General features: G+C 45.5%; 1 protein-coding gene across 1 annotated transcript; it reads left to right on the top strand.

Moving 5' to 3' along the window:
* Positions 1 to 5,182: 5,182 nt before the first annotated feature.
* Positions 5,183 to 11,727, top strand: LOC118091186 (perilipin-3-like). Its single transcript, XM_035127859.3, has 7 exons — positions 5,183 to 5,308; positions 7,236 to 7,431; positions 8,211 to 8,293; positions 8,533 to 8,731; positions 9,325 to 9,512; positions 10,676 to 10,738; positions 10,975 to 11,727. The coding sequence occupies exons 1-7, from the start codon at positions 5,213 to 5,215 to the stop codon at positions 11,371 to 11,373; spliced, it is 1,224 nt and encodes a 407-aa protein (XP_034983750.3). The 5' UTR covers positions 5,183 to 5,212; the 3' UTR covers positions 11,374 to 11,727.
* Positions 11,728 to 24,879: the final 13,152 nt, after the last annotated feature.

Genomic DNA, 24,879 nt, shown 5'->3' on the forward strand with positions numbered 1-24,879 from the left:
GCATAGGGATGGTGAGAGCATTCCCCCATCCCTATCACCTGAACCAGAGCCTATCCACAACCTTACAAGTTGTGATGATTTGCTACACGGCAGGTGAAACCCAAATGGCACCAGCCAATTAGCCAAATGGGGAAAATTCCTGCCATGCCCCTGTCCCAAAGACAGACAACACACGACGGCATAGCAAGGTCAAGCACATAAGCCTTAAAAGTAGGAAGCGGTGGGTGGGTGTTCCGATACACGCACCAAAAGAGGAAGCTCTGGGTCATGTGTATGGGCATTGTAATGGTGCTGTTGCGGCTACTCTTGAATAAAGACGCCCAAGTCCGCTCTGTCTTTAAGAGTTTTATTGTGTATAGTATTTACAGTGCAGAGATAGCAGAAAACATGACCTCTCAGTCACTTGCAGAATCCAGGAGTGGACGTTTCCTGTGACGTGCCCAGCATAAGACTTTGGGCACCTTGAAACGCCTCCTCCCGACCTTACGTTTGGTGGCGTGCCTTCATTCGGGCGCCAGAAGCGGCTGCCTGTTCCCCTCCACCTGTTGGTCAGGGCGTTGCAATGGCTCTCTAGCATAGCCGAGCCCTGACTCCTCCAACCCACTAACTTCCTCATTCCCCCTACCTGACCCGCTGCTGCTGCTGCTCTCACTGGACAAAGTGCTGGTCAACAGGAGAGGCGGAGGCTCCCTGTACAGAGGTCCCCTGACAGGCATATATAGGTCCCTTGATCCGTTTAGCTCGCGTCCCATTGGCCTGATTGAACCCATCATCAAGGGACTCACCAATAGGGTGCTGTGGCTGTCCAATCCTTCCCACCCACAACACAAGGGTTTGGTTGGCAGGTCTCACTGCAACATGTGCCCTCTTTAAGGGAGGACACGATTTCTAACTGCATTGTGAAGGAAGCTGCATCCATTCAAATCAGGAGGGAACTGCTGTTAGGGATTGGGGGAGAAATCTGAATCACATTCACATTTAAAGGCAACTCTACCCAATAAATAAAAATAATACCTAATTGACAGTTTCCTAAATAATACACAAACTGAAATGCAACCATCCTTCAAAATTCACACTACTCCAGATTTTGCAATGCAGTTCTCCAGCTAAGTAATTTTTACCAACATGCACATACTGGGGCAAAATGAGAATATAAATGCATACATTAGTGAAAAGAACATACAAAAATGTATTGCATTCGGGGAGACTGCCTGGTCATAGCTGCCAAGTTTTCCCTTTTCTCGCGAGGAAGCCTATTCAGCATAAGGGAAAATCCCTTTAAAAAAGGGATAACTTGGCAACTATGTGCCTGGTGATATTAGGAGAATATACCCAAGAATTTCCATGAGGTGTTTTTTTTTTTCCATTTAAAAAAAATCACAAAGTTTTGTGAAAATGCGGAGAACTAAACCTAATAAAGGAAATATATTCCACCCTCAGCTGTTGTTATAATCTAGGCATGCCTCTTAAAGAGATAGGTCATACATGTTGCCGGGTAGGTCCTTTGTCTCATTTCAAAGGAGACACAAACAGCAACAAAACTGAAATGTACTCGGAGTCGAGAGTGAATTTCATGCTCTTTATTCAGCTCATAGTCATCAAGGAGAAGAAGAATGGCTCTTTTCCAAAACCATCTGCTTATATACATTATTTACACAATGGGCCTTGCGTGATTGGCTACTTCAGGGCTACACCTGTGGGCCAATTATATTGTGGATTGACTTCTGCCTGCAGCCTGATTGGCTGCTCCTACAGGCCAATCAGGTAGCAGATTCGCTTCTGCCAGCCGCCTGATTGGCTGCTCCAGCAGGCCAATCAGGTTGCGGATTCACTTCCACCTGGAGTTGGATTGGGTAGCTCCCGCTGACTCTGAATCCTATTGTTCTAGGATTCAGCTCAGTACATAACAAAAACTTACACAGCTACATTACCTGAAGGATAATGTATACCTGAAGGAGCGTCTACACCTCCATTGTTCAGCCCGGACACTCAAGATCCAGAGCCGAGGGCCTTCTAGAGGTTCCCTCACTGCGAGAAGCCAAGCTACAGGGAACCAGGCAGAGGGCCTTTTCGTCCCTGTGGAACGCCCTCCCATCGGAGGTCAAGGAGATAAACAACTACCTGACATTTAGAGAACACCTAAAGGCTTTAGGGAAGTTTTTAATCTGTGATATTTTAATGTATTTTGGTATTTGTTGGAAGCCGCCCAGAGTGGCGGGGAAAACCCAGCCAGATGGGCGGGGTATAAATAATAATAATAAATACTAATACTAATACTACTACTACTAATAATAATAAATAAATAAATTGAGATGATCTCAGCCATGGAATGTTACAGAGAGAAGCAAGGGGGTAAACTCAAAGTAAACTGGCCATTCAGTAAAGGCACCCAGCAGCACCCCACTCTCAGATATATTAACCCCTTGGAGACTTTCCTTTCTGAATACAGTGAATTTTAATTAAAGGGTTTTGCCTATTCCAACAATGCATACTTCAGTATCACCATAGGAAGACTCCTGCTGGATTGGGCCGAGGTCCCATCATACTTCAGCATCCTGTCATCACAGTGGTGAACCAGATTCACTGTGGGAAGCCTGTGCAGCAGTGCTCTCGCCACCAGCAATTGGGTTATGGAGGCCTTCTGCTTCTATCATACAACCACTGTGGTTTGTAGCCACAGATGACTTTGGATATCCTTAGGGTGGGAGGCTACATCACCTTATTTCTTCATATAATACTGCCATTAGAGACAAAAGAGTAGGCCCGTCTATATTTCCTCTTTGTTAATTGGCTCCTGTAGCAACAAATTATATGTTAGGTAAGTTTTGTTCCTGTGAATTTACATTCAGGTTTGTTGTTGTTGTTGTTGTTGTTGTTGTTGTTGTTGTTGTTGTTGTTGTTGTTGTTGTTGTTGTAAATAGATTGCCAGAGTAGCCACCACCCCAATACTGTTCAGGATCCTTATGTGTATGTTGTGATCCAGATCAGGTCCCTGGCACTTGGAGTTTGCATTGGATTGGGGCCAGAGCAGGAGCCAAGTCTACACACCCACCCACTCACCCTACATTAGGGGCCTGATCTAGATCCAGATTCCTTGGGTGGAATTCATTGTACATTCTGTCTGAATAAGCATTTCAGCTTGCCAAATGGAATGCCCCCCCTCCCCTCCATGCTGTTCAAAGGGATCCCCTAACTACCACCGAAGCCCATTTTGAGATGCATGGAGTGTGTGTGGGGGGTGTGATGTAGAAGTTGGGGAAGCCCCATTGCACAAGTAGAAGTCTTTGCGCAGGCCTTCCGCTGGTGGATCTCATTAGGTGAATCCTGCCTCCCGTGTTGGAAATTTGGGTAGAAAAATAACACAATTATACTGAGAATTGCAGCTATGCAATTTGGCCCTGCCACCAGCCACATGCAGAACATTCTGCAGGTGTTCCTAAGCTATTAAGCAATTAAAGAAGTTGCTCTCTTTTCATGCTATCCCAAACCATCTACAAGAGATGGCAGTTGCCTCACCCTGTCTAATGATAGGGCAGGCCCTGTTGAATATGCAGCGGTAGGCCAGGCTATGTTGTCAGTTGACTACCTTAAGCATACTAAGAGCAACCACTGCTAAGCCATTAGAAGCTGAAAGTTCTGCAGCTGTTTCCATTAGGGGCCGTTAAGTGTTTGCAGGGTTAGGTCCTAATTAAGAGACCACCGTCTTCTTCACTTAGCTCAATACCTTATTTCTGAGTTTGCTGCTATTCTTTAGGAGATAACATGCCCCATTCTCTTTGGTTCCTTGAACTGTCAGTGTGATGGCTTCCTTCCCCACCTGATATATAAATCAGCTGAAGAGGGTTGTGGGAGCTGTTATAGAAGTGCTTGGCTAAGTAAGGGGCTTGTGTGGGTTAGTTAGAAAACATCTTTGGACTTTAGCTGCAAAAAAATGTAAGTTTTGGTTATGTTTTTCTGATTTGCCTGTTGTGTTGCTGACAAAGGTGTCTGTTCTACTTATGATGCTGTCTACTATGAGGTGAGCTAAGAAAGGCTTTGGAGTTCTGAAGACTGGGGTAGCTTGTCTATCTCCCTTCTTGAATGCTTATAGGTTTCTTTTTATTGGCTACTTCATAAAATTCAGGTTCTCATGTTCTTTCTGCCTTATTTCTGGAAGGCCTGTAATTTGGGGATTTGTTCACCTGGCTTTCTCCTCTTAGGGTAAGTCTATGCAAGTCCTTCAAATATCTCTTCTCTGTTCCTTTTTATTGTGGAGTGAAATAATGACTAATGCAGAACTGAACTGTGCCTTTTTAAAAAGACCTTTTAAAAATATGTATTATCCACACACACACACACACACACACACACACACCCCTCTCATTGACTAACGATAAAGCAAGACTGCATCTCTAAGCTGAGGGAGAGCTGCACCTGTTGAAATGATACCTGTTGGGTTTCTGTTCAAAGCTTTTCCTGTTGGGAGTGAAAGTGGGCAAAATATTAATGAGGAAAGGGAGAGGACCAAAGGTGTACATCTATTTAGATTCAGCCACAGACTGGGAGAAGGTGGGGAGTATTTTGGGGGTTTGTTTGCAATGTGGGGTTGGAATAGCTACAAACCTTTATGAAAATAACTGAAGGAGCATCTCCACCCCCATCGTTCTGCCCGGACACTGAGGTCTAGCGCCGAGGGCCTTCTGGTGGTTCCCTCACTGCGAGAAGCAAAGCTACAGGGAACCAGGCAGAGGGCCTTCTCAGTAGTGGCACCCGCCCTGTGGAACACCCTCCCACCAGATGTCAAAAAGAAAAATAATTACCAGACGTTTAGAGGACATCTGAAGGCAGCCCTTTAATCTGTGATATTTGATGTATTTTAATGTTTGTTGGAAGCCGCCCAGAGTGGCAGGGGAACCCCAGCCAGGGGTATACATAAATAATAATTATTATTATAATTATTTATTATTATTATTATTTAAAAGCGGTGGTGCAGAGTAATAATGCTGCTGCCAGTAGGTGGCGGCAATGGGGCCTTGTCTTCAGGCCGTGCATCATTATTAAACTCGAGAAGACGCTGTTGGAAGCCTTGCTTGGCTTTTGGGATTCTGAAGCACTCCCTTGTCTGGATGCCAATCCAAGCTAGAACAAAGGGAATAAACTGCCTTCCTCATAAAGGCTTTAGGATGAACTGCTGGCTTGTGTTAGGAAGTCCTTTTGTGTGAAAAGGGCACAAATGGAGTTATATTTCTGCTCTTCCAGGTCAGACCACACAATGACTTCTAAAAGTCAAGAAAGCATTCCTGCTCCTGAGACTGAAGAAGTACAGCAGGTATGTTTCTCCTATCAGGTCTATCAGTTACATACCACACACACACACACACACACACACACACACACACACACACACACACACACTGCCTTGAACTTTTGGTTAGCAGATGGGGTGTAAAACTCCAAAATAAAAAAATTTGTTGGCATTTGGTGCCCTGGGGCTCCGGCATAGCTCCCCTCCATGCCTGGACTCTTTAGCCAGAAAGCTCCAGCCTGAATCCCTGGCATTTCAGCCACCCTATACAAAGCATTTAGCTGACAAAATATGCCTGCCTGATACGCCAGAGAGCTACTGCTAGGACAACATTGGTTTGGACAGACTATTGTCCCGACTCTCTATAAGCAACTGAAGAAGTTTGTGTCCTGAAATACAAAACGTGTGCTCTCATATAGCAGGTTCTCTCTACAGGGGAGAGCATGGGTTGCGGCAGGGTTAACAAGATGTCCCAGGGCTGTTGGGGGCGGGTCAGACTTGATGACCTTGTTGTAACTTATTGGAGGGTTGGTTGTTGCTGGGGAGTTTTAATTGTTGCAGTTTCGTGATTGACAGTTTTAGCTTTATTTAAGCTTGAAAAGCAGTTTGTGCCTCCTCTTTGCTGCTTGCTTTGAATCTCCCGCCCGCCCTCCGCTGTGTTTAGGCCCCTTGCTTTGACCTTGCAGTGCCTGTCACGGGGTCACCTGTATTCAGGGGCCCGGTAGGAATTTTTCCACTTGACCGATTGGCTGGTGTCAGGTGGTTTTTGCCTACCATACTGCAATTAGTCACAACTTGTAAGGTTGCGGTTAGTCATTGGTTCAATTAAAATTGGTTGACGGGTACGGATATTGGATGGGCCCGACCCTCATTTGATTGCTGCTGCCATATAGAAGTATTCTGTTAAAGGAATCCCGGGCTCCACGTTTGTCTGTTTAACCCCGCCAGGGGACAAGCCGCGCATGAGCCATGGGGAGCATCTGGGGAGAGGAAAATATGAAGGGTGTGTGTCCCCTGCCCCGTCCTCTCTCAGGGGGTGCTTACTTACTGGCTCCTCTACTAGGTTAGGGGGGTCAGATCTGTCCCAGGCGGGGGACAGATGGCTGGGGAACCAATGACTAAGCAACCACTCACATTGGATTTGTATATTAATAAAGTTGTGGCCAAAATTAATTCCAAAAACCCTTAAACAAAATTTATGGTGTATTGTGTGAGTTATTGGGGGGACATCTTGGTACCTCGGCACGCAATGAGCTACGGTAGCGTTGAATATCTTAACAACTGAAAAAAATAGGCAAGGTAACTTGAAACTTGGTGCATGGATTAATCCTAATGTAGAACTGTTACATTTTTAAAGTTTGGAATTTAGTCCATCTCGACACTAACTTTACTGTGATGTGTCTAGTTAGGTTCAGGCCATTGGTAGAACAAATGTGTCTAGAATACATAGCTGCCAAGTGCCCCGTTTCCCCCGGGAAACCCCCGTTTTTACTTACCTTTTCCCGGTGGTCCCCCGTATCACTTCGTCTCCCGTTTTTCTCCGTTATTTTCTCCTGCCGGCGGCCATTTTTTTCCTTTCTGATTTGCCCTTCTATGGGCACCAAAAATGGCCGCCGCTGGCTGCAAAAGTCGCATTTACGCATGTCCGGAAGTGCATAGACGCGACTTCCGGTGTCGGTGGCGGCCATTTTTGGTGCCCATAGATGGGCAGAGCGACACCGGAAGTTGCGTTGACGCACTTCCGGACATGCATAGAAGCGACTTTCGAAGCCGGCGGCGGCCATTTTTGGTGCCCATAGAAGGGCAAAGTGACACCGGAAGTTACGTCGATGCAACTTCCGGTGTCACACGGCTGCCGGTCCCGGATTCTGCAGTCCGGGACTTGGAAGGTAAGCTAGAATATTACAGCCCACTGATATACTTTACTGATGTTCTCTTACCACACCTCTAGGATGTCCTCAAGAGAGCTACCAGTCTGCCTCTGGTAAGCTCCACCTATGATTTGGCTGCCTCTGCTTATGCCTCAACCAAAGAGAACTACCCCTATGTGAAAGCTGTTCTGGATTTAGCCGAGAAAGGCGTGAAGCATGTCTCTGATATTGCTGTGAGCGGTGCCCAGCCTCTTCTCAGTAAGCTTGAACCACAGGGTGAGTAGGCTGCGTCGGAAATGTTCTAATCTTTTTTTTTAAAAAAATACGTTATTCCACCATACGTACAAAATTAAACACAAATGAAAATGCAAAAATATCAGATGACAAAGGGACCCATTTATCCATTCTTTGTCAAGAAAATTGGAGGCACCTATTACTAGAAACAGTAAAATGTCTATTTTCCCCACACTGGCAGTGCCAAAGAGTCCTGGGGGTTAGTTGTATTGGTATAAATGATCAATGTCCCACCACACAGTATAATAATGTTCTGGATCTTCTAAGCTTCTGGAAATTTGTATATTGTGGGTTATCTTTCCTGTGATTGTGAAGTTCCATACATTTTTATACCACAGAGAAATCTGCAGTGCCTGCAAATTCTTCTATTTTTGTGCGCTACACATAGCCTAGCTGCTGCCAGCAGCCGTAGTACAAATTCTTTAGATTGCAATCTTTGAAGATGACCATCCCATATATATTTTGAAGTGAATGCTGTGGGGTCATGTGCACAGAAGTCTTTACAATAGTAGAAACTGCCTTGACACACATTAGACCTGAAACTTTTTACCAGTAGGTGTTCCCACCGTGAATGGAAAAAAAAACAATGTTGCTCACATCTCTACCAGCAAAGTGTGTCACATGCGATGCCACCTATGTGAAATACTCTGTTCTCAATGTCCTCATTAGTACATGGCGCTAGATCAAACAATGACAAGTGTGTAGGCTACAATAAGCTCCTCTTCCACAATTCATGTGTGCTAAAGGAATCCTCTCTGTAGTTGCAGCAGCAAGCCACTATGCCTCCAAGGGCTTGGACAAGCTAGAGGAGAAGCTTCCCATCCTTCATCAGACAGCTGACCAGGTAGATTGCAACCTGCTCACTACTTTTTCTTATGTCCCAAAAATTTATTTAATTCTACTGTTGGAATATTGCTCTTCATGCATTCCTGAACTTTGGGGAACGAATTCACAGCAACTTGGATAAGAGGTTGCTTGCCTAGTCACAACAATTCTGGTGGGCGGAGAGTGGTCATGGCAGTCAAATGTACTGCGTGGTAGGAGGTGATGAATAAAGCTGCTTGTTTGATGGTCTGGCTTTAGGTTATTTCTGATACGCAAGAACTGGTGTCGTCGAAAGTAGCAGACGCAAAAGAAGCGGTGGCCAAAGCTATGCAGGACAGTAAAGAGATGATGGTAGAAACAAGAATGGGCAAGATGGCCCTCAGTGGAGCAGAAGCAGTGCTGGAGAAATCTGAAGAGCTGCTGGACCACTACCTTCCAATGACTGAAGAAGAACTGGGTAAGCAAAGAATAGCAACCTGATGTATTGTGATCAATGTTATCAGGGCTGTCTGAAGCATATGGAACCATGTCGTAAGCATATGCGGCGCCGGGGTGCAAAGACCTGCCCAGTGCCCCCCCCGGTTGCCCAGTCCCAGGCGCGCAGGAGGGCGGTGCCAGCTGGCCGGTTGGCTCAGTGTCTCGCTGGCTCAGTCGCCCCCGAACTCACGACGCAGAGCCGCCCGCAGCAGAAGAGCCCACCGTGGCACTCCAAATCTTCCCTGGATTCAACTCTAGGGCCCTGGACTCTTGGCCTGACACCCCTGAGAGCCCAGTGCCCGGGTGTATGCACCTTTTGAAACTTAAGCAGGTAGCGACTAGACATGAGAGGCTGCCCTGATAGTGGTGCCTGGTTTTTGTCACATTCTTCCTAGATGGGCGCAACATCTTTCATACTTCATGAATCTTTCTTCTGATTTTGAGATTCCGAAAGGTGGTATGCTGTGATCTTTCCTGGTGTGTGTGTGTGTGTGTGTGTGTGTGTGTGTGTGTTTAAAGTTAGCTAGGGTAGAAACTTTTTTAAAAATAACAATATTTAAATGTGTTCTTTAGCAAAAGTTGCAGAAACTACACCAGAAGGAGTGGGTGCGCCCCTCGAGACTCAGGGGTACTTTGTGCGTCTTGGTTCTCTGTCAACCAAGCTCCAGCATCGTGCTTATCAGTATGCTGTAGCCAAGATGAAAGCTGCCCGAGAGGACATCAGAGAGACTTTCGTTCAGCTGCGTCAAGCCATTGGGCAGGTAGGGCCTTCACTTCTGCAGTGCGTCCTCTTTGTTAACCACAGGAAAAAGATGCCTGCTTCCTATTTAAGCTGCTGTAAATATCTGTGTTCCTTGTTAACCAGTTATGACTGGCAACTGAAAAGACTTGGTTGCATGGGAATCTAAGCATTTGGTCTGTTTCTAGAGGGAGGCATGGGCTGGGGTGGGGGGCTTAGGATCATGACATAAATTTGCATATGGAGATTTGTGCCATGGGCCTGTCCCCGTCCCCTTGCCCCAACACCTCAGGCAGTCAATACTGTAACTGAAAAGGCTCCTGCCCCAACACTGCATAAATGTTATACACAGAATGTGCTCCAGAATCTTTGGGAAATTTTCAGGGTTTTCTGGGCAGACAAATATAGTAGTCTTTGCTCATTGGGAAAACTGGAAAACCCGAAGATGGAGCATGATAAGCATAATTTCAAGATGTTGAACTGTTGAAGATATAACAATGGCTGGTGGCAATTGATCCCCAAGTCATACGATGCTGTGTTTTGATATCTGGACCACAATGAAGCTCCGCACAGCAGCAAGATGTGAATTTGCAGTATAGCAAATACTCAGCTTTAAGAGCTAGATGATCCTGATTCATAAGAAATGTGTAAGTGTGTCACTTTTAGTTACAGGTAGGTAGCCGTGTTGGTCTGAGTCGAAGCAAAATAAAAAAATTCCTTCAGTAGCACCTTAAAGACCAACTAAGTTTATATTTTGGTATGAGCTTTCGTGTGCATGCACACTTCTTCAGCTGTCACTTTTAGATAGTCAAAGCAAATTGCTGGCACTAGTTAAATATGGATGGTTGCTTATGAGCACCAGTGGAAAGCTGGGACTGTAATTGTATGGTCGTGTAAAATCAGGTATCGGTGTGTGAGGATGAACAATGTTGATACCAACATGGCAAGCTATGAGAGAGGGAAATCTTATTTGTACAAGAAGTTCAACATCTGCATGTGCTTGCTTATGAAAACTTGCATCTAATTGAGCGAGATCTTGCCCATCTCTTTCAATGCACTGGGGCGTAAAAGGGGTCAGTACTTATCTGACAGGTATGGTAACAAAATGTGTAGCAATTACAAGGTTTGTCTTGGTTTTAGTTTATTCCAAGCTGCTCTGTTGACTTTTGTTTGTTTCCGTTCTAGATAGAGGATACAGAGGAAAGTGGTCAGCAGAAACTCCAGGAAAGCCAGGAGAGGCTTCGTCAGGTATAGTTATACTACTGATTTAATGGTGATAGAATCAGAGTTGGGAAGGACCTCATGAATCATCTAGTCCACCCCCCTGCAGTGCAGGAATATGCACCCATACAAACCCGTGACCGTGGCATTATCAGCACCATGCTCTGACCAATGGAGCTAACCGTTGGTGGTTTGACATGGTTTGACCCGTGCATGTAGAACCCTGGTTGAGGGATCTGTTGACTTCTTCCTTCTAATTGCAGATAGAATCTCAGACCTTGGCCATGTCCCACCACATCACCCAGCAGTTGCAAGCAGCCTACAAGAACCTGATTGCCAGCATCCAAGGCCTGCCAGCTAACTTCCAGCAGAACATCCAGCTGGCCTATTGCAACATAGAAGAGCTTCAAACCTACTTCACCAGTGCTCACTCTTTCAAAGACCTCCCCAACAACATTCTAAGCCAAAGCCAAGAGAAGGCCCTCAAAGCCCAGGAGTACGTGGACGACATCTTGGACTATGTCTTACACAATGCTCCAATGTCTTGGCTGGTGGGCCCCTTCTCCCCTTCACCTCGGAAACCCGATGATGTGAAGCCCACAAAGCCTGACAATCGGAACAAGGAAGACTTGAAAGCGGCAGTGCCAAAGGAGAGTTTGTGACCTGTAGCTCATTCTAGAGGCTGGAATTCTGTGTCTCCGGGCACTGATGGAGCTTGAAAGAGCACTTCAGCCTGCTGTTGAGTTTGTTAGAAGAGCTGAAATGAATGCGACTAAGCTAACATGACAGAACTATGGCCCTGGAACTTTTGGTAGGATGGGAGACTTGACCATTATTGGAAAAATCAGTTGCTAACCCCTAGGGGCTTCAGACTCTACAAGTAAAACAAAAACAAAAAAAACCCTGACTTGTATTTATTCATTGGCTGTGAATGAATGTATGCAGCTGATAGTCTCTGCAAGCTGAATCTTTAATATGGCTATGAAATATGATTGGAATAAATTGTTGCACTCGGTTACTTGTCTGTGTGAAGTCTTAATCATATTTCAGCTGATGGTGGAAGCACTCCATGATACTAGCCTTTCCCAGAACAAACTAGCATAATTTATGTTGTTGTTAAAGGGACGCCTAGATGATGGATTCACCATGCTGAGAAGCAGAGTTGCAGCATGAAGCGATGAGGAAAAAAGGCTGTAGTGTGGAACTCAAACTCTGCATGCAAAGGGTTCCATGTTTTCCCTGGCAAGGTCCTAGGTTCAATCTTTGGCTTTGGTAATGATCCTGCCAGAAGTGTCAAGATTGGCCTTTGGAATCGTGCAGCAGGGTTTAATCCAGGCATCCCCAAACTTCGGCCCTCCAGATGTTTTGGACTACAATTCCCATCATCCCTGACCACTGGTCCTATTAACTAGGGATGATGGGAGTTGTAGGCCAAAACATCTGGAGGGCTGCAGTTTGGGGATGCCTGGTTTAATCACTCCAGCATCAGAAGCAGTCTGTCTGAATACCAGCCGTTGGGGTGCTATTGTGCTCCATCTTGCTTGTGGGCTTTCCAGAGGCAGCTGACTGCTGAGGACAAAATACTGGAGACCAACCTTTGGTCTCATCGAACAGTCAGGGCTGTCTTACCCATAGGTGCTAGGTGGGGCACCCGGGCTCCAGTCCAGGCAGAGTCCGGGGAAGAGCCCACCTGTCGGTCAAAGCGCCGTGGCAGGGTCTTGTGCTAGGGGCGGCTCTGCGCCGCGAGTTCGGGGGTGACCGAGCCAGCGAGACACTGAGGCGACCAGCCGGCTCCACCCTCCTGCGCGCCTGGGACTGGGCAACCGGGGGGGGGCACCGGGCGGATCTTTGCACCCTGGTGCCACATATGCTTAAGACCAGTGTTTCACAACCGCTGTTCCGCAGCACACTAGTGTGCCGCGAGACGCTGGCTGGTGTGCCGTGACGTGCGGCGACGAGAAGGGTGATTTGCATTGTCACATGCCTGGCAGCCGCCAATAAACAACACTGACCCGCCGGAAAGGAAGCCGGCCGGGTCACGACGCGGGGCGAGCGCAGCTCTCAACAGCCACCACCACGGGAGGGTGGTTTTAGACAAACTTAAAGAAGCTGGCTGGATGAGCTCAACCTGAAACTTGCTGAGCAAAGGATTGTGCTGGCAGAGAAATCAGCAGCTTGTGAAGCCTTATTACAGGAGATTGCAACCAACACAGCAATTGGCAAGTGTTTCTTACAGTCATAATTATATAGTCAATATAGGGCAGCACAGAGTTAAAAATTTTTAACTTTTTTAATGGTGGTGTGCCTCGTGATTTTTTTCATGGAACAAGTGTGCCTTGGCCCAAAAAAGGTTGAGAAACACTGCTTAAGACAGTCCTGCAAACAGAATGCCTGCCACAAAACAAAGCACACTAACTTTACCATGGGGTGGGCCTTCTTAAAACGACTAATGACCTAATTATAAAGTTTGAGGGCAATTTAAAAACCCAACCAAAAAGTGTCACGCCTATAGCGCTGCAAAGTTCTTAACCATAAAGAAACAGGGTGAGAATTGCAGAAGGAACTTGAGTGAAGGCCAGTCATGATAGATGTACTGAGAGTTTGGGTAACGGAAAGTCTTAACCTGACTATCTAACATGAGCTCTAGTTCTTGGCCTCAGTAGTCTTTACCTGGCCTGCTTATTATGAGGCAAGACCTTCAAGTTGGCGAGGCCTTTTCAAACTGAGGTGTGCATCGATGGCAAGATTTCATTTGGACCTGCCCTGTGAAGAAGACCGAGATTCATTCTGAACTGAATTGGAGAGCATATGAAATGCTTCAGATTCCAAATCTGAATCCTGCTTTGTGGAAATGAAGCTTCATGCCCCTCATGCCTGGAATCTTGGAAGAGAGATAACAAAGGCTTGGTGACCCGTTTCCTGTCAAGGTGGGAAGTGATGACCCAGACGAAGCCTGGCAGGACAGCTTACTCTCGGGTGTAACCCCTTCATGCACTAATTGGATTCATGTTTGCAGGATATTATTTCTCTGGATGTCAGTTACATTAAATAGGCCCATTTGTGTGCGCACGCTGGGCCCTATTCAAATTTGATGTAACCTCCTCCTTTCCCTCAAAGGATGAAATTTTCAGGCAAGGTATAGCCCAGGCACCCCCAAACTTTGGCCCTCCAGATGTTTTGGACTACAATCCCCATCATCCCTGACCACTGGTCCTGTTAGCTAGGGATCATGGGAGTTGTAGGCCAAAGCATCTGGAGGGCTGCAGTTTGGGGATGCCTGGTATAGCCCCTTCTGAGAGAATGAGAATTTCTGGACATAAGCTGCAGAGGTTTTTTTTCCTGCAAGGAAATCCTTTACAATTGTGTGTGTTGAAGAGGATTCACTTATCTGTTTTATATGCAATGTGAATGAATATTGCATGTACGAGGGAAGGGGACCCCTGGGTAAAAAAGCCTGTCAAATTGCAGCAAATATGCCTTGGGGCCTTTGTGCTAGGCGACTTTTAAATTGACCTTTTGGGGGGAGGGGATGAAAATGGGGTTTGCTTCCTTCATGGTGATTTTTGTGGGTGACTATTCTACAGATGGCATACAGACATATATCATAGAGATGCCCCTAGCAAGGTAACCTGCAAAATTTCAGAAGGCTGGAGATGCAGGATAGGAGTGTGCCATTTGTTTAAAGGCTTTTGCTGCCTGCGGATCCAGTATAATGATTTATCAGGACGTGAAGTTCAATGACAGGTCTAGCTCAGTGCTTACTTTTCCTTTACTCTCCCCACCTTATCCACAGAGCCATCTTTTGAGAGTAGCATGCATCTCATGCAAGAAAATTATTCACAATTAGAAACAGCATGCTAAAAAGACATCTGGCCTCAGACGCATCCGCCCCCAGGATGGTTATGACAGACAAAAGGCATAGATAGAGAATATGGGGGAAATGTGAGTCACGCTGTCAGACAAATTATAATGAGCTGAGAAAACTGTTCTCACATAATACTATAAGCTGGTCACAACCTTTTCTGTAGTAAGTTCCCAGGCTGTTTTGGAGAAGCTTCGAGTTCTTCAGAAGGTGGTCAGTGTTTCTAACAGAGAAGTTTTATTTATTTCATTTATACTGATATCCTACCTTTCTTACAAGGAGTTCCTTGGTTCTCCTGCTGTCGCCTCCAACAGTCTTGTGAGATAGACCAGGCTGAGAGTGAGTGGCTGGCCCAAGGCCGCCCAGTGAGCTTAATGCCTTGGGTTGCCTTAGTTGTAGTCTTATAGTCAAATGACAATGGCTGTCAATATCACTAATGGTAACTAAGCTTTCTTGAAAGAATGCCTGATACTAGGTGAGTCCAATGGCCTGGCTTATATATGATTGGTAGCCTGATACCTGGCGTTGCTTGGAATTCTAAGAAACAAAAGACATCAGTTTTGAAAGGTAGTCTGTCATCTTGATTCACAACAGGGTCCAGCTGGGGCCAAACTTAGAGGAAAACCTCTTCCTTGATCTTGGGAACCTCAAATGTATATACTGTACCCTATTAGGAGAAACTGGAATTAAAGTGCTGACCAATTTCCCCGAGGACCTTGCTTGCCGTTAAAAACATGTGGAACGGTGGAGAGCAGAACATAAGAATGGGAAAATGTGACACCCAAACTGACAGATTTACTCATCCCCAGGCACACATAGGCCAACAGAGGGAAGCTTGTCTGTTGGGGATCAGGGAGAGCAACTGTAGGGCCTACATCTTCTGCCTGAGGTGACTGTCTCACTAAGACTAATGGTAGGGAGAGTTCTCCTTGCAGCAGCCTTTCACTTGCTCGCTTTGCACCAGGATTTGGGGCCAGTGGAGAGAGATGGGGAATAGGGGCTGCTGTGGGGCAAAGGAGTGGAAGCGCCACACCTTAGATGGCTCAGGTCTCCCCTGCCTTGTACTGGAGGCAGTACCCTTCCATGGCAACTGGTCATAGTTTGGTAGTCCAACCATCAGGATGGGGCCTTGGTAACTGCCCACATTCACCCTGTCCCTGTTTTTGTCCTTTGCAAGCTGGGCAATGCAGGCAGAAATTCAGTAGGTCCGTGCCATGAAAGTGCCTCCACAAGGCAAGTTATCTTTGCCTCTTTTGTCTCGAAAGTCACTGGGGGCCTTTGACAGGTGACAAATCTATCTACTACACTCTTCCCCAAAGAGTCTCCCTGAAGTTCATGGAAATCTTGTTTATTTCCTCAAGATGCAGTTCTGGATGTTCTGAACTTGCTTTCCCCCAACCGCACAAAAGCTAAGCAGATTTGAGGGAATGTAACCCAGCCAGCTGTGGGTTGCTGCTGCTTATCCAATACTAAATGAAATAGCTTTCGAAATACATCTACATCTTGATATCGGAAACGGCACTTTCTTGGCAAGAAGAGCTGCTCCGGGGAGGCAATGTGACAGAGATGTCTCTCCCAATGTGTTTAGGTCAGCAATTTGCCGAACTGTGTGCCAGTTCACAATAGTAGGCCGCAGCCCAACTATTAGTAGACCATAAGAAATCATTAAACGTTCCTTTGAGCCAAAAGCACCTACTCGCAGAGGGGCCTTGCCTGCTGTGTGATGATGAATGGCTCTGTTCTGTTCCTCTGCCCATAAATGTAATAAATCAGTAACTCTGTTGCACAAGGAGTGATGGTGATGGAGAAACAACATTCTTGTTTTCAGTGAGCACCTCAGTGTATATTGCAGGGATGGGGACCACCAGATGACATAGGACTCCAGCTTCCATCAACCCCAACCAGTGTGGATGATGGGCCACAGTTTCCCTGCTTCTGCTGTATAGAGTCTTACAGAATAACATAAGCATAGGATTAGGGTCTTTGCCCTGAGGCGCTTACAGTCCAAATTCTGACCTGGAGAAGGAAGGCAAGAGAAATAAGGGGGTGGGTATTAGCAAATGCTGCTGCATTGGTGTCAGCTGGGGATGAGGGTTGGGAAACATTAGGGAAGGAAAATTGGCATATTTCAGGGGAGGTGTCTCTTTCCACTAGCTCCCTGTGTTCTGAAATATTTCTGAAATGAATTCTGACAACACCAGAACTGGAAGAAGTAAAAATGTGAGACAGAGCCTGCCATTTCAAGACAAAATAGAAACAATTCCAACAACTGAGCACAGTATATTAGATATTGTGGATCACTCTGGATCTTCTACTGCACCTTTCTGCTACCTTAAGTTGTCACTATGATTTGATGAACAACATATCCTTATGGTCAAGCTGCCAATTCCAATAAGAGGTAAGGAGGAAAAATTCCCTTGCAATTCCTTGTTGGTCTGTGAAAAAACTAATCTGCATTTTTCATTTGTTGGTTTGCAAAACTTGTTTATTTTATTTTTTTTAAGGGAAGGAAGGGGAGAGGAAGCCAGCCAAGATGAATATCTTACTATATTATACGGAGTATAAGCCTGGTACCCCAGGCTGCCAAAAATTTCTAGCTGGCACCTTTCTGAAATAACAAACTGTTAATATCAGACGGTTTGCTCACAAAGTGTCTGCACTCTAGGAGAACCGCAAACTGTTACCATATGTATGCCTGTTGTCACAAAATCCTGCCAGACAGTGCAATCATTGAAAACACACACACACACACACAATATATATATATATATATATATATATATATATATATATATATATATATATATATATATATATATATCCCTTCTTAGGCCCTGTGTAGCTGTGCTGCTTGTTTGCCATGGCAAAGAAACACTGCTACAGGCTTTGTCCTTTGCAGTTCAAAGACTCATAAGCCAGATTCAGAATTTATTACGTTTATATCCCACCTTTTCTCTAAGGGCTCAAGACAGAATGCGTGAACCTGCCCCTTTTATCCTCACAAAAACCCCGTGAGCTGGGTCAGGCAGCAAAATCTTCCAAGGTCACCAAGTGAGGGACATGGCTGTGTGGGAATTTGATCCTGGATTTCTTCAGCACTAGCGTGATGCTATTAAGTGCGGCACTATGCTGGCTACCATTCTTACAACAGGATGTTGTGTGCACAGAAACCCTGTATGAGCAAGATTTCCCCATTCATTGCAAAGGAAGGTGACAAATTCTTAAGAGCACAACAAGAACCTGCTGGATCAGGCCAATGGCCCCTTCAGTCCAGCATCCTGTTCTCACAGTGGCTAAACAGATGCCTGTGGGAAGCCCGCAAGCAGAATTTGAGCACAAGAGCACTCTCCCCGCCTGTGGCTTCCAGCAACCGGGATTCAGAAGTTCTGATGCCTGGAACTGTGGAGGCAGAGTACAGCCCTCATGGCTAGTGGCCATCGATAGCCCTCTCTTCCAGCATCCCTAGCAGACAATATGAAACCCTTAAACTGGCCAAGCCTGGTATAAATTCTAGGAGTAGGGTGGACACATGTTCTTCTGAGGGAAATATGAGGGACGATGTAGATGTAAAAACACTGTTCTGCTGCATAAACTGTTTGGTGTGTAAATAATTATAATAAGGGAGAAAAGACATAGGGATTGTCCACACTTCCTAGAAAGCATGAGTCTGAGTAGTTTCCCCCTTGTCTAGTTTTTGTGTTTGACTGGCAGCTTTCTCCTGGAAAACACACAATTTACTGCTGAATAGGGGGGGGGGGGAATGGCAATCTGCAGAAAACGCGCTTGCTATTTGTTCCGATTCAGTGCTTAAATGCAGGTTTTCCTAGCGGAAAGCAGCAGGGCAAACAGAAGTGTAGATGAGACCGAATTGATCCAGGAAGGCACAGTGTATGAGGGTTTTTGAGTTGGCAATTTGCGAAGAAGCAGCTAGGCCGATGCAGTTGCTAAACTGTGCGCTGTTAGGGTTTCTGTTATGGCAGTTGACAGCAGAACGTAGCTTTTATAAGCATTGATGTAATCCTAAAGCTGTGATAGGTCCTTTAGTGAGCATTCTGTTTGAACTCATTGGTCCTTAGCTATAGTCCAATGGGCCACAGGATTTTCAGAGGGAAGTTTGTGATTGGTTACAGGGCTCTGGCTGAAGAGAATAAAAAGGCAGGCGCAGGCATTGTCGGGGAACTGCAGGCAACAGTTCCATCAGGGCAGGACTTTGGGGGTGAAATCCAGAGCCCCATTCAACAGAATGAGCAGGGCACCCCTCCCTGAAGTGCAGCACGGCTAGCTTACCACTTTTTGAAAAACATAAGTACTCCCCCCACAGCTGTGACATCATTAGGTCCAGAGTCTAAAATTTCCTTATCACTGAATATATGGCGGTCGAAACCGGTCAGGGTTTGCGTTGCGTTCCCCTCTCTGATGGGCTTTCTGGATGCTACTGACTGCCGTGGGATTATAGCAGCCTCCAGTTCTGCGGGACTTACTTGAAATTAAAACTCAAAAGAATGCCCCGTGCATCATATTCCAAACCTTGTTTCCCCATTCCAGAATAGTAGCGGGCAAGAGATTGATGGCAGTTTGCTTGATCAATATTACCTCCCACGTTGCCAGCTCCCCCTCCGAGATTTTTTAAGTGGAAGCAAGTTTGACTACCCTTCTTGTTGAATTTAACAGGCCAGCGGTGAAACGAAACCACAATCAATCCGCTGCGTGGGAAGGTATCGGGAGGATATGAATCCTGCTCAAGGAAAGCTATATTTGCAAAATAATGAAAGGGTTGAGGATTTCCTATCAGCTGTCAAAGCTTGTTGGGAAATGTGCTTGAGTCAACAGCAAATAGCAGATATGAATTATTGTTGCTGTTACACACATACACGTATAAACACACCTTTCAAGGAACTGCATTACTGTACTACATTACAGGCGATTCTCAACTTGGTGTCTTGCCAAGGGAAATGTTTGAAACTTCTGTACCTGGTCTGTGGATCGTTACCTGCAAACATCCAATCCTTCTGATGTATGGTTGGGCAGGCTATGTAACTGGAACATTAAAGCATCTCCGAAAGGCAGATTCTGAACCGCTGCCTAATAGATCAAAAACTTAATGTTCAGTGCAGGCTACTTTAAAAGGAAGTCTCTGATCATCAAATCAATATGAGAAAGGGAACATGCATGGCAGGGGGAGGGGAGAATTGGGTACATGCCACACACACAGGCTTCAAGGGGAGAATTGTCCTGCCAAGTCTCAGAATTAAAGCTTCGCCAGAGATGGGGAAAAGTTTGGCATTGAGAGAATCCCTAAATACTTTCCAGATTCTCTTCTTATTGCATATGGTCTAGGACAGGAGGTCGGGCAGCAGAGAGTTTGGGGGGGGGGAGGAGGAGAAGAAAAGAGTTTCTTTTATATAAATGCAAAGTGCTCTCCTTGGAATATGTTGGATGTCAGTTACCTTGTTCAGTATTTCTGTAAATAATCGAAAACAAGATATTGCACGTAAAATAAATGGAATTGTGACAGTTCGGCTCACATGGAAATAAGTGCAAATGTCCCATTGAATTTGAACAAGAGCTGGATACCCTGCAGTGCTTCAGGGGGGTTGTTGTCAGTCTTAATCTGCAAAGCAGCAGAAGTTGTTGTTGTTTTTAGCATTTGCAGCATAAAGAACTACCAAGGGTTTTGTTTGGAATGGACCGGCATCAGTTTGCACATAATATAATAGGCAAGTTATATTGTTTGTATGTGTGTCTCCTAACAGTTTTTCCCCCCTTCAAGAAAATGTTGGGCTCAATCCGTTAAAGTGAGGCACTTTTAAATGCCAGGAATTTCAAAGGAAGTGAGCAGTAAGCCCTCGACTAGCCCCTTGTGACTTAAAAACACATGCTTAATTTTGGACGGACCATAGCCTGTAAAAGCAGCGATGGCTGGCAAAAAAGAGCATAAAAGAAAAGTGATAAAGCACAGGGTAGAGTTACAGCACAATCCTCACCAGATCTATTCAGAAGTAGATCCATTTGAATTCAGTGGGGCTTACTCTCAGCCAGGTAAGTGGGGTTAGGGCTGCCATCATAGGGGTTTTCAAATCCTATGGATTTCAAGAAGGAAAAAGTTAGGCATGAATTTAGTTCTCTTACAAAGGAATCAGTGGGGCTTCAAACTGCTTAACTTTGGCTGGATAATTTTGTTTATTTGTTGAGCAGATGCATTGCCCTTTTATAGACAAAAGAACCAGCTTTTTCTCATCTGATTGTGTTGGGGGGGTGTAATATCCTTTGAAAATATTGTTTTTTAAATTTTTGTATCAGTGGTAGCCCAAAATGATCTTCATTTCCTTACAGTCAGTCCTAAGAAGGTCAAATAAAGCTGCAGTCCTCTGCACATTTACGTGGGAATAAATGTCATTCAATTCAGTGGGGCATTGTACCACATTCCAATTATTGCATAAATACAACACTGGGAACATTGGATGACAATTCACATAGTTCTCTAAGAAGGAGGATTGATTGTTAAACCACTCTGGGAATTGTAGTTCTGCGAAGGGGATAGGGGTCTCCTAACAACTCTCGGTACCTTTAACAAACTGCAGGTAATTTCTCCACCACACATACTATTTTGTACTATATTAAGGGAAATGGATTGTCAAAATATATCTATTAGACAAAATATGTATGGTTTTTTTTTTAATCACAAAGTGATCTTAAGACTGGGGAAAGGGAGAACCTGAAATCAAGAGATTTCATCCACCCCTACCAGTGCTGCATTTCTCAGTTTCTACCATGAAACTGAAGTGGAGTGGGTTTGTATCAGGTTGCTGCAAAAGCCCGTTTTTTCAGGCTGAAGAGTTTTATTCTGATAGCATAACTCCTTTTGGATTCTTGTTCTATTCTAGTTTCAATAGGTGACTCATTAGACAGCTTGTCTAAAGAAATCAGAAATGTGTCCATGCTCATTAAACCCCAGTGGGGACCTTCGCTGAGGAGTTACACTCACGGCAACATCTTTGGCTTCTGTGATGCCACAGCTTCACTGCAATTTGAGCATTTGCTTACAAAGAAAAGCACACCGCTGGCTTCCTACCCTTTCCTCTCTTATGAATGCTAATGACAACAAGCTTGAAGCTGTTTCCTATGGAGAACAGACTCCATCTACTATGTGCTTCGCATTCTATATGCAAGGAAATGACTAATGGTCAGAGATTTGTGTGTGTGTGAGATAGAGACGGAGACTGAGAGTTCTGTTGCAGTAGCCACTCCTATAACTACCTACCATCTGGGCAGAGAGAGTGTAGGAACCAAAGTGGAACCCTTCTGGATCAAACCAAAGGTCCATCTAACCCAGGCACCCCCAAACTTCGGCCCTCCAGATGTTTTCGACTACAATCCCCATCATCCCTGACCACTGGTCCTGTTAGCTAGGGATCATGGGAGTTGTAGGCCAAAACATCTGGAGGGCCGCAGTTTGGGGATGCCTGATCTAACCCAATGTGATGATTCCTATGGTGCCCAACCAGATGCCTCTGGGAAGGCCACCACCAGGACATGAAGGCCACCTTTGCCTCCATAGCAACTGGTATTCAGGAATGTTCTGCTTCTCAACACGGCTGCACACACCTAGAGCAAATGGTACAATCTTCAATGATACATGGTGCGGGGCAAGTCAGTTGTTCCTTGTTCACTCGCTGCATTTAGAATAGAACAAGTATGACAAAATGTTTTAGTTGGGGGAGGGGGGCTACTGTCCAGGACACCAGCCACTCCTGGTTCCCACTTCTGGTTTTCCATCCCAATCAGTCAGCATCCAGCTTGCTTAATCCTTACTGGACTGTGTTTGTGACCCCCACCCCTTTTAAAGATGTCTTGGGGTTTCCCCAAGACGGTTGGTATCCCAACTTTGTGCGGATGGTGCTGTTTTAGCTCCATAAGAAGGTCCCTAATTTCCATCAGAGAAATGTTGGAGGGTTTGCAAAAGTGACAGCTCTCTTCCCCTGGAGATTGGCGTTAAAGGGAATGGTTTTTAAAACTGCTGTTTTGTGCCACATCATTTTTCCTGTAATTTTGGTGGGATTGATGATCTGTGACTTTAGAAATAATGAGGCATCGGGGTTCCCTTTTAACCAAGCACATAACAAATGATAATTGTGGGAAGCTGGGTAGAGCACACAGCGTCTCTCATGTTCGTTTCATCTGGGAACGTTTCTGAAGGCCCTTTTTTGTACTGAATCCCATCCGTAAACAAGAGCACCAGCCAGCACTAACAAAACCAGCCTATTTTAAGAATGTGGAGATTGTACTTGGTAAATCACGGTGGGGTGACTTGCAGTCTAATCAAGCAGGTAGGGGAACTAATTGGTCCAGGGGCTGATGGAGAAGAATGTGTGCTGCTGAACTGTGAATACACCTTAGTTCACATTTTGCTCTAGGCAAGCTGCTATTCTCTCACCCTGATACGGAGTTAACTATTTTTGCCTCCCTCACAGGGCTGCAGTAAGGATTGTGAAAAGACCTTTGAACACACAGAAGGGTCTGCATAAATGCTCAGTACATAAAAACCGGAATCCCAAGCCGGAATTAAGATTGCCGGAAGAAATATCAACAACCTCAGATATGCAGATGACACAACCTTGATGGCAGAAAGCGAGGAGGAATTAAAGAACCTTTTAATGAGGGTGAAAGAGGAGAGTGCAAAATATGGTCTGAAGCTCAACATCAAAAAAACCAAGATCATGGCCACTGGTCCCATCACCTCCTGGCAAATAGAAGGGGAAGAAATGGAGGCAGTGAGAGATTTTACTTTCTTGGGCTCCTTGATCACTGCAGATGGTGACAGCAGTCACGAAATTAAAAGACGCCTGCTTCTTGGGAGAAAAGCAATGACAAACCTAGACAGCATCTTAAAAAGCAGAGACATCACCTTGCCGACAAAGGTCCGTATAGTTAAAGCTATGGTTTTCCCAGTAGTGATGTATGGAAGTGAGAGCTGGACCATAAAGAAGGCTGATCGCCGAAGAATTGATGCTTTTGAATTATGGTGCTGGAGGAGACTCTTGAGAGTCCCATGGACTGCAAGAAGATCAAACCTATCCATTCTGAAGGAAATCAGCCCTGAGTGCTCCCTGGAAGGACAGATCGTGAAGCTGAGGCTCCAATACTTTGGCCACCTCATGAGAAGAAAAGAATCCTTGGAAAAGACCCTGATGTTGGGAAAGATTGAGGGCACTAGGAGAAGGGGACGTCAGAGGACAAGATGGTTGGACAGTGTTCTCGAAGCTACGAACATGAGTTTGACCAAACTGCGGGAGGCAGTGCAAGACAGGAGTGCCTGGCGTGCTATGGTCCATGGGGTCACAAAGAGTCGGACACGACTAAACGACTAAACAACAACAACATAAAAACTAAGCCTGGGGCAGCCTCATTCTGACATCCACACTTGGGTCCTTGCACACAGCTTGGGTCCTTTGCATGGTCCCATTCCCACAACTCTTAAAGTTGCAGAAGTGCCACCTTCTTTCGAACCTGCCCATGCAACTGCTGTCCCGTGTCTTTGACCGCTGCTGCCATATGCCATGGCTGCTGCTAGATACCGGTAACTTCAGGACAGTGATGCAATCGTTTCTCTAATTCCATCTGTCAAGTGTATGACCCGAGTTCTCCAGTAAGACGTGTGGTTTAGCTGGAATTCAATAGCACGTCTCCTGGGTCTTAGCCTGCATGCTTTATCTGCTGGTGTTAAAATGTTTTTGTTTTTTGTTGTTGGCTGTGGTGGGGAGGAGATACTGCTGCTGTTGGGTGACACAATGTACCAGTACAGAAACTTGGCCTGGACAGCCAGGCTGACACACTTTCCTTGCAAAATGGTGTAATAAATTCAAAAGTGACAAGCCGGCATGAAAAGTACCCTGTGCTTCATCTTTTGCAAGAGAGAGAAAAATTACAAATAAGAGAGGTACAAAAGAGGTCGAGGGAGACAATTTGTTATGTTAACTATCCGTTGTGCAAAGGCCGTGTGCCCGTTGTCAGTGGAAGGGAGCGTGGGATGAACACAGAAATGCAGCCGGCCTTAAGAAACAGATTGTTTAAAAACTTTCCAAAGCCATTCATCTAATCGCTTTGCACAGTTTTAAGCTCAGGTCTCTCCCGCATAGTCACAGTGGAGGGAGCAATAGGGTTGCCAGATGCAAAAGAGGCCAGGTGTTCCTGTAGCTTTAACAGCAGCTGGAATCCACGCCTCTGCACAACTAATAAAGGTACAGGAGCCCTGGCCGCTTTTGCATTTACATTTCATGGAGGATATTGTGTAATTTCCTTTGAGAAC

This window comes from Zootoca vivipara, chromosome 9 (genome assembly GCF_965207765.1).
Source record: "Zootoca vivipara chromosome 9, rZooViv2.hap1.1, whole genome shotgun sequence".
Taxonomy (NCBI): domain Eukaryota; kingdom Metazoa; phylum Chordata; class Lepidosauria; order Squamata; family Lacertidae; genus Zootoca; species Zootoca vivipara.

What these genes read in the sequence shown, in the direction of transcription:
- LOC118091186 (XM_035127859.3), top strand. Translation starts at nt 5,213, where the DNA reads ATGGAGTTATATTTCTGCTCTTCCAGGTCAGACCACACAATGACTTCT. An exon ending in CAGTAAGCTTGAACCACAGG is followed by an intron (nt 7,432 to 8,210) that starts GTGAGTAGGCTG and finishes TCCTCTCTGTAG; the next exon opens with TTGCAGCAGCAAGCCACTAT. An exon ending in TTCATCAGACAGCTGACCAG is followed by an intron (nt 8,294 to 8,532) that starts GTAGATTGCAAC and finishes GTCTGGCTTTAG; the next exon opens with GTTATTTCTGATACGCAAGA.